The sequence below is a fragment of the Zootoca vivipara genome, chromosome 17 (genome assembly GCF_963506605.1).
Source record: "Zootoca vivipara chromosome 17, rZooViv1.1, whole genome shotgun sequence".
In the NCBI taxonomy this organism is placed as follows: Eukaryota; Metazoa; Chordata; class Lepidosauria; order Squamata; family Lacertidae; genus Zootoca; species Zootoca vivipara.
In genome coordinates, this window is record NC_083292.1 from 38064042 (window position 1) to 38073779 (window position 9738).

Here is a 9738-nt window from a genome sequence, read left to right on the forward strand (position 1 = left end):
AGATAAGCACCGGAACCCCAGAGTCGTCCACGACTGGACCTAATGGTCATGGGTCCCTTTACCTTTACCTTACCTGGACGTGTATGTAGAACATGGGAGGGGGGCATGTGCTTCGATCTGGTTTTTAGCTAGTTGTTGATTTTCAAAAGGTTTTAAATTGCTGAAATTACTGATAATTTCATTCCCCCTCTCAGAACTACACTTTGTTGGGGAGAGGCATTGGTCATTAAACTGCTCTGGGAGGTGAATAAGGGTCTCCACCTAATAACTCTCAGCACCCTTAACAAACCACAGCTCCCAGGATGGTTTGGGAGAAGCTGGAACTGTTTAAAGTGGTATTGTAGAAGTTTCCATGTATGGTAAAGGTAAAGGTAAAGGTAAAGGACCCCTGGATGGTTAAGTCCAGTCAAAGGTGACTCTGGGGTTGTGGTGCTCATCTCGCTTTCAGGCCAAGGGAGCCGGCATTTTTCCACAGACAGCTTTCTGGGTCATGTGGCCAGCAGGACTAAACCGCATCAGGCGGGTTACATACTTTTCGGGTTACGTACAGCACCCCGGAATGAATTAGGTACGTAACCTGAGGTATCACTGTAGAGATCCTGACTCCCCCCCACCCCCCACCATTCAAAACATTTTATCTTCATAGTTACCCCATAGGACTTTTTCTTTTGGGCAGAGGGGGAGATTACTTATTTATAAACTTTTCTCTTGCACCTCCTAGTCTTAATGTGAGTCTCTGTGGCTTGCAAACTCAAGGGAGATCAGCTGCCACGTGAAAGGATAAAAGAAGTTTTTTATTAAAAAGTCCCTTAAGCCAACACAGACCTTTAAACAGAATTGTATTTTGGGTACACTTAGCAACAGTTGATCATTCTTACATGCAACCCCCAAAGCCCTGCTTTGTCTTATATTATTTCATCATGTTCTCTCTTCTATTTATCTTTGCCGTTGTCTGGAAAACTTATCATAGATAATAATAATAATTTATTATTTGTACTCTGCCCATCTGGCTGGGTTTCCCCAGGCACTCTGGGCGGCTTCCAACAAAGATTTAAAATACATTAAAATGTTACACATTAAAAACTTCCCTGAACAGATAAAGGAGCACTGTACTGTATGTTTTTCTGGGTTAGGGATAGCTCTCTTATAAAACCAGCAGCAACTATAGCAGAGAGAAGGAGAAGAAGGAGCAGAGAGGAACTGTCTGGAGACAGAATCGCAAACCAGGAGAGAGAAGCCAACTCCGTCCGACTTCGATATGACTATGAAGATGCAAGTCCTTCTTCTCTTGGTCTCTTTTTTCATCCAGGGGCAATCTGTTCCAGGCTCAGGTATGCCTACAAAGAGAATCCATCACTAACTACAAGTTGAGATTTCGCTTGCTTGCTTCCCACTCCCTTTCTTTGTTCCAGACTAGGGTAAACGCCTGCAGGATGTTCCGCGGGGTAAGGAGAGAGCCTGCCAAGCGAGATCTGCAAGCTGGCACAGTGGGGGTGGGCTTCAGAATGGCCTCTTGCAAGGCAGCCTTCTCGGAAGATGGTGACACAGTGTTGATTTCCCCAAGCATCAGGGCAGGGCAGACGTTATTCAGAGGTTGCCAGGCAGTGCATCAAGGCCAGGTGGAAAGGGGGTCCAGATATTCCTTTTCCTCCAAACACGTCTGAAGTTGACCAGCCACCACTGAGTCAGCGACCATGCCCCCAGTCGCTTCCCCACCCCACCCCACCCTCTCTCTCTGTGTATAAAACCCAAATTAAAAATGTCTTTAAAAGTAAATCAAGTTAAATTAAATGAGCCTGCCCTCTCCCACCCTGCCAGAGAGAGAGAGAGAGAGAGAGAGAGAGAGAGAGAGAGAGAGAGAGAGAGAGAGAGAGAGAGAGAGAGTTGTCTTATGCTGCCTATCACACAAGAAAAGAAAATTTGAGAGAGAGAAGTGAAGGAAGAAACCTGGGACTTGGCGAGGGGTGGTGGTGTCTGAGATAAAAAGCGGAGATAAGTCTCCAGTCCTCATGGTTCTGGAGAAAGGGCTGCTTCAAACAGGAACACAGGAAGCTGCCTGTGCTGAGCCAGAGCACTGGTCCCCCTAACGGTGTGTGTGTGTGTGTGTGTGTGTGTGTGTGTGTGTGTGTGTGTGTGTCTGAGTGTTCAGGCAGGGAGTCTCTCCAAGCCCCGCCTGGAGATGCCAGGATCTGAACTTGGGACCTTCTGCATGCATAGCAGGCTACAGCCTCTGCGCACAACACCGAGTCCTGTAGCAATGCTGCAGTCATTAGATGGAGCAATGTTTTTGGCTTTAAAGGCTTTAAGAATATTTTAACTGAAGCTGCTTTTAGATACTTTCAAGTGTGCAGTAATTGGTTTTGAGGTTGTTGGTTTTTTTAAAGAACGATCTAACTGATTTACACTATTTTAGCTTCGTGTTTCTGTTTGCTGACCTGGGTTCCTTGGAGAGGAAAGGGAGGGTGATTAATACTACTACTACTACTACTACTACTAATAATAATTTTCTAAAAAAGCAAGACAAAACACCAATCTTTATTGTATCATTATCTCTCTCTTTTTCTGATTCTCCCTACAGCTATGTACCAGCGACCTATACCTGTAGGTGGAGCAGGTGAGACAGTCGTTGTTGTTCTAACTACTATCCGTGCTGGGGAATGGGGCTAGTTTCTTTGGAAAACGGTCATTTAGAAATTTTAGGTTGTGCAACAAAAGAAAATCATATATGAATAAATCAATGTATTTGATTTGAATTGGTATTACTATGTATTTTATTGCTTTGTATGCCGCTTTCAGACTTTGGTAGAAAGCAGTGAACAAATGGAATAATGAATAATAACAGAGAGATAAGGAGGGCGAGAGAAAGATTGTTTGCATTGTGAACGCAAGCATGCACACAGACACACAAGGCCTAGAACAATCATCTTGCTGCCTTTCTCTTTCTTTTTTTCTTGTATTTTGATACAATTTATTAATTTTATGATAACAAAATTTATTAATTTTATGATAACAAAAAAAACCCACCCACACACAAAGAACATCACAATCAAAACCATATATCTTAATTTACTTCCTCCAACACCCCCTCCTGGTTCCTTTTTTTAATAGGTACTTATTTATACACGTCCGCAGAATCTTTTAACTATCCAATTTTAAAACAAAACAAAAAAATTCCTTCTAGTAGCACCTTAGAGACCAACTAGGTTTGTCATTGGTATGAGCTTCCGTGTGCATGCACACTTCTTCAGGCACACAAGAGCTCATACCAATGACAAACTGGAAGGGTTTTTTAAAGATCAAAGCGTAGGAAATAAAATCTCACCAGGTGGCCTAAAAACATTTTGGATCCTCTGCTCACCCTAGAAACACAGAGTTTCTATGATTTTTTTCCCTCGCAATAGCCAAAGTCCAGAAGTTCTTATACCGCTCGGCCAAAGGCAGATTTTCCAGGTTTTTTCCATTGCTGGGCTACTAAAATCCTAGCTGCAGCTAACGCCCATGTCAAAAGCTCTTCGGAGCAACAAGCAAAAGTGCTGTTCACCCACATATTCTGTAAATAGTATTTCTCAACTAAGGCAGGTGAGGTGTGATTGAGCGTCTTTGATTTCCATCCCTCTCTCTCTTACCTTCCCCAATAAAAGTTGAAGATGGGCCAGAAAAATTCCCACCTGCCCGCCCCAGTGCCAAGAATATCGGGAACATCTGCAAGGATGGGAGTAAAAAGCTGCCGCAGGGCCTGAAAGATTCAGATCGCTCAAACGTCTACGACAAGGCAGATGTCCTCATTGAACTGGGAGTCGCCCTGGGCAAGTGTTGCAAGGAAAAGGCGCAGCTCCCTTGCTCCGAGAAAGCAGTGAGTGCTTACCATTTTCATCCTTGGCCTGACAAATATGGCAACTGCTTTAATATGGGGGCCTAGTGGGGTCAGGGGGTGGCTGCTCTTAGCTATCCTTTGAAAGACTTGTAACCTTGCCACCTTTTTTCTAATATTATTATTAATAATAATAATAATTTTATTATTATTTATACCCTGCCCATCTGGCTCGGTTTCCCCAGCCACTCTGGGCGGCTTCCAAGAGAATATCAAAATACAATAGTATATTAAACATTAAAAGTTTCCCTAAAAAGCGTAGGAAATAAAATCTCACCAGGTGGCCTAAAAACATTTTGGATCCTCTGCTCACCCTAGAAACATTGCTGGGCTACTAAAATCCTAACTGCAGCTAACGCCCACATCAAAAGCTCTTCGGAGCAACAAGCAAAAGTGCTGTTCGCCCACATATTCTGTAAAGAGTATTTCTCAACTAAGGCAGGTGAGGTGTGATTGAGCGTCGTTTGATTTCTATCCCTCCCTCTCTCTCACTTTCCCCAGTGAATGCTGAAGGTGGGCAAGACAAATTCCCACCTGCCCGCCCCACTGCCAAGAATATCGGGAACATCTGCAAGGATGGGAGTAAGAAGCTGCCGCAGGGCCTGAAAGACTCAGATCGCTCAAACGTCTACGGCAAGGCAGATGTCCTCATCGAACTGGGAGTCGCACTGGGCAAGTGTTGCAAGGAAAAGGCGCAGCTCCCTTGCTCCGAGAAAGCAGTGAGTGCTTACCATTTTCCTCCTTGGCCTGACAAATATGGCAGCTGCTTTAATATGGGGGCCTTGTGGGGTTTCCCTAAACAGGGCTGCCTTCAGATGTCTTCTAAAAGTCTGCTGGTTGTTTTTCTCTTTGACAACTGATGGGAGGGCGTTCCACAGGGCGGGTGCCACTACCGAGAAGGCCCTCTGCCTGGTTCCCTATAACTTGGCCTCTTGCAGTGAGTGAACCGCCAGAAGGCCCTTGGCGCTGGACCTCAGTGTCTGGGCAGAATGATGGGGATGGAGACATTCCTTTAGGTATACTGGACCGAGGCCGTTTAGGGCTCTTTCTTTCTTTCTTTGGAAGGGGGGGTGCGGGTGGGTGTAAAGCAGTGACATCCTGAACCTACGTATTTTTAGCTCCATGGGACGCACCCGACCATAGGGCACACCTCATTTTTAGAGGCGGAAAACAAGAAATATATATATATATTGTTTTCCTCCTCTAAAAGGCTGGGAGGAGGGGTGGAAGGGGTTCCCATCCCTCCTCTCACCTCCCTGTAAAGCAAGCAGACCTTGAGGACAGCCTCAAGAAGGAGGGAGGGAGGGAGGGAGGGAGGGAAGGAAGGAAGGAAGGAAGGAAGGAAGGAAGGGGTGAAAGAGAGAGAGAGAGGAAGAGAAAGGGAAGGAGGGGGGAGGGTGTGAGAGAGAATCAATTTTGCAAGAATATTTGGGTTTCTTCCAAAATGGTGCTATTCAGGAAATACAGCTGCAGAGGAACTGTCCAGTTATTGACTATCAACCTCCTTTAGTTCCACGTTTAGTTGGGAGGTGCTACTGAAGAAGGAGCTGTTTCTTTTCTATAAATATTCCTAGGAAAACCCCAGTTTTACTTTGATGTAATGATGACTTTAGGTACTAGATGCATGCCAATTTCCTACTTCATAAATCATATTAATTCCAAACAATGTGGGCCAGATTCAGCCGACTAGTCCTGCCAGCAGAAGCCCTCGGAAGGAGCTGAAGCTGGGGCAATAGAGAAAGAAAGAGAGGGAGGGAGAGAAGAGAGAGAAGGAAGGAAAGAATGATGGGTGGGTGGAAGGGTTAAGAGAGAGTGAAAGAAAGAGGGGGAAGGAAGGAAGGAAGGAAGGAAGGAAGGAAGGAAGGAAGGAAGGAAGGAAGGAAGGAAGGAAGGAAGGAAGGAAGGAAGGAAGGAAGGAAGGAAGGAAGGAAGGAAGGAAGGAAGGAAGTGTTTGTGTGTGTGTGTGTGTGAGAGAGAGAGAGAGTTATTGTCGGGGGCATGGTAACGGCGATTGCTGATCCTGCCTCCCCCTCCCCCCAGGCGGCGATGGCCCGCGCGCAGCTGCTGGAGCAGAGCGAGGTGGCACCAGGATCAGCCCGAAATCGGGCTGTTCCGATCCCCTCCTCCCCCTCCGCGATCGCCAGGGCGGGTGGAGGGAAAGCCAGCCAAACGCTTTGCGCGGCTCTGGGGCTTTCCCTCCACCCGCCCCACAGCCAGCCAGCGAGAAGGGCCGTCTCCCTTCTCCCTGGCTGGCTGTGGGGCAGGCAGAGGGAAAGTTGGCCAAATGCTTTGCACGGCTCTGGGGCTTTCCCTCCACCCGCCCCACAGCCAGCCAGCGAGAAGGGCCGTCTCCCTTCTCCCTGGCTGGCTGTGGGGCAGGCAGAGGGAAAGTTGGCCAAATGCTTTGCACGGCTCTGGGGCTTTCCCTCCGCCCGCGTCACAGCCAGCCAGCGAGAAGGGCCGTCTCCCTTCTCCCTGGCTGGCTGTGGGGCAGGCAGAGGGAAAGTTGGCCAAATGCTTTGCACGGCTCTGGGGCTTTCCCTCCACCCGCCCCACAGCCAGCCAGCGAGAAGGGCCGTCTCCCTTCTCCCTGGCTGGCTGTGGGGCAGGCAGAGGGAAAGTTGGCCAAATGCTTTGCACGGCTCTGGGGCTTTCCCTCCACCCGCCCCACAGCCAGCCAGCGAGAAGGGCCGTCTCCCTTCTCCCTGGCTGGCTGTGGGGTAGGCAGAGGGAAACTTGGCCAAATGCTGTGTGCGGCTCTGGGGCTTTCCCTCCGCCCGCGTCACAGCCAGCCGGCTAGAAGGAACGTCTCCCTCCTCCCCGGCTGGCTGTGGGGCGCGTAAAAGAAACGGAGCGGCACCGGGCAAGGGGGGGCAGGCTGGCCAGCGCCCCCTCCGTATTGGCGCTCTAGGCAGTTGCCTAGTTTGCCTCAATGCTCGCTCTGGCCCTGATCACACCCCTTCCCGAATTAAGACAAGTTTGCAGTTTTGATACTAGTCCTTGCTCCTGACAAGAGTGCCTTTGTTTCCCAACTAATAATAACAATAACAATATAACAACAACAACAACAACAACAACAACAACAACAACAATTTACTATTTATACCCCGCCCATCTGGCTGGGTTTCCCAAGCCACTCTGGGCGGCTTCCACCAAAGATTAAAAATACAGTAAAACATCAGTCATTAAAAACTTCCCTAAACAGGGCTGCCTTCACGTCTAAACGTTAGATAGTTGTTTATTTCCTTGACATCTGAAGGGTGGGCGTTCCACAGGGCGGGTGCCACTCCCGAAAAGGCCCTGCTTTGCCTGGTTCCCTGTAAGTTGGCTTCTCGCAGTGAGGGAACTGCCAGAAGGCCCTCGGCGATGGATCTCAGTGTCCGGGCAGAGTGATGGGAAGTGATTGGGAAGGCAATTAGGATTCAGTTGTACACAGAGTGCTCTGCAGTCGACTCAAAGCTGCCCTCTTCTCAACCTGTTGCTGCTTTGAGTGCAAATCCACACCCACACACACATTTTGCAAGACAGACATTTGGATACATATTAAAAAGAGGCTCTGAGTTTGGGCCCAGATTATGAAACCCTAGTTAGCCATCTTATTGACCCTTTCATCTGTCTCCCTCCTGGTCCAGTGGTCTGCCGTCCTGAACAAGATGTGCGAAAAGCAAAGCGCAGTAAAGATGGCGCACCATGAGTGCTGTGGAAAGAGTGGTGCCGCCAGGGAAAACTGTTTTGACAAGAAGTCCCGCTTCCCAAATTATGACTTCTAGAACTGATGGGTGATTCTGTCGTGACCTATGTAACATTTGCAGCTTCTTTGCGCATATATATATATATATATATATATGCATGTGATTTGACTATTATGTAACTCCAATTAACATGAAGCTGTTTCTTAACTGCCTTGATCCCTCCCTACAAAAACAATAAATCATTATGCCCTAGGTTGTTTAAATGTTTACTTTTTATTGTGTGTGTGTGTTTTGTTTTGTTTTTTAAAAAAAGATGTAGCCAATGTAACAGCTTTGCAACCTCAAGAACTTATCTGTAATGTGGGCAAGCTTTTCCTCTGAAAGTATGAATCCATTTTTCTTCTTTTTGTGCCGCTATACTAAGGTTTCATGGCCAAGTGCCAAATCGATAGTAATGTTTATTTGAAAACTGTGTAAAAGAGGTTTTCTGGCAAATGAAATGTGACTAACGTAACATGACCAACGTAACATGTGACAATTCATTCCTAGACACCAGGGGTCAGCAAACATTTTCAGCAGGGGGCCGGTCTACTGTCCCTCAGACCTTGTGGAGGGCCAGACTATATTTTGAAAAAAAATATGAACGAATCCCTATGCCCCACAAATAACCCAGAGATGCATTTTAAATAAAAGGACACATTCTACTCACGTAAAAACATGCTGATTCCTGGGCCATCCGTGGGCCGGATTTAGCAGGCGATTGGGCCGCATCCGGCCCCCAGGCCTTAGTTTGGGAACCCCTGCTAGACACCCAAAAAATACAGCAAAGGACTCCATAGCATGTGACATCTTGTATAGCTGGCGAAGTTTAATTCAATTCCTCCAAACCACCAGATACCTCCAGACCTTGGTGAGATTTCTAGAGAATTATTATGATTATGATTATTAAGCACTGCCTTTTGTGCCACAGAACCTGCTTTTGGATATGTGTAAAATCTAAATTGATAGGTGGCGCTGGTGTTTTTTTATGTGGAGTAGGTGAAACAGGAATGCAGGAGGGAAGGGGAACCTTTGTTTTTGGGCAGCCTTTCTCTTGGTCTTAGGAAAGTATAGCCCAGGCGTCAGCAACGTTTTCCGGCTGTGGGCTGGACATGGGCCGGACATGCGCAGAAGCTACCAGTATTTCCGGCATCATGCTGCCCATGTCTAGGGCGCCGGAAATGGCTTCTGCAGATTTCCGCAGTGCTGGAAATCGCTTCTGCGGCTGCGATTTCCATTTCCGGCACTACTCCCCGAGTCGCACTGTGCCGGTTTAGAGCAAAGAATGGAAAGGAAAATGCAAAGAGGGGAAAAATACAAAGCCCTCTCCCAAAGGTAGATCTTAGGCAAAACCATTTTGCAAAACCAATATAATATGGGTTTTATTTCCCGTTATATGTGCATCTATAAAAGGCATAGCCAACCTTGGCTCTCCAGATGTTTTGGAACCACAACTCCCATGATCCCTGACCACTGGCCCTGTTAGCTAGGGATCATGGGAGTTGTAGTTCCAACACATTTGGAGAGCCAAGGTTGCCTATGCCTGATCTATAATATACATTTCTGTACACATTACTTGGCGGAGAACAGCTTTGCAAAATTTAGAGAAGTGCCAATTTCAAAGGACAGTTAAGCAGCGGTTTGTGTATGGCTTCCAGAAAATGTGAATTTGGTAAGGAGTAGCATTGATGGTGACTGCCGTAAAATATTCTTATTCTTATTCTTAATTGAATTTATATACCGCCCTAGGTCTCAAGTCGGTTCCCAGAAAAAAATCAAAATACTGTATAAAACTACAGAATATATAATCAAAATAAAAACATATATATGTTCGTTCATATGTTTTATTAGTACAAATGCCTCCAACATATGCCCGATCAGAAGGTCGGCGGTTCGAATCCCTGCGACGGGGTGAGCTCCCATTGCTCAGTCCCAGCTCCTTCCAACTTAGCAGCATGTCAAGGTGCAAGTAGATAAATAGGTACCACTACAGCGGGAAGGTAAATGGCGTTTCCATGTGCTGCTCTGGTTTCGCCAGAAGTGGCTTAAACATGCTGGCCACATGACCAGCTGTACGCCGGCTCCCTCGGCCAGTAAAGCGAGATAAGCACCGGAACCCCAGAGTCATCCGCGACT

The 9738-nt window shown here is 47.0% G+C and overlaps 1 protein-coding gene across 1 annotated transcript; it reads left to right on the top strand.

Moving 5' to 3' along the window:
* The first annotated feature begins 1258 nt into the window (after nucleotides 1-1258).
* On the top strand, nucleotides 1259-7641 carry LOC118076263 (extracellular matrix protein 1). The gene is made up of 5 exons (XM_060269373.1): nucleotides 1259-1331; nucleotides 2579-2614; nucleotides 3642-3806; nucleotides 4373-4590; nucleotides 7504-7641. Exons 1-5 carry the CDS (start codon nucleotides 1259-1261, stop codon nucleotides 7639-7641), a joined length of 630 nt encoding a protein of 209 aa, XP_060125356.1.
* Nucleotides 7642-9738: the final 2097 nt, after the last annotated feature.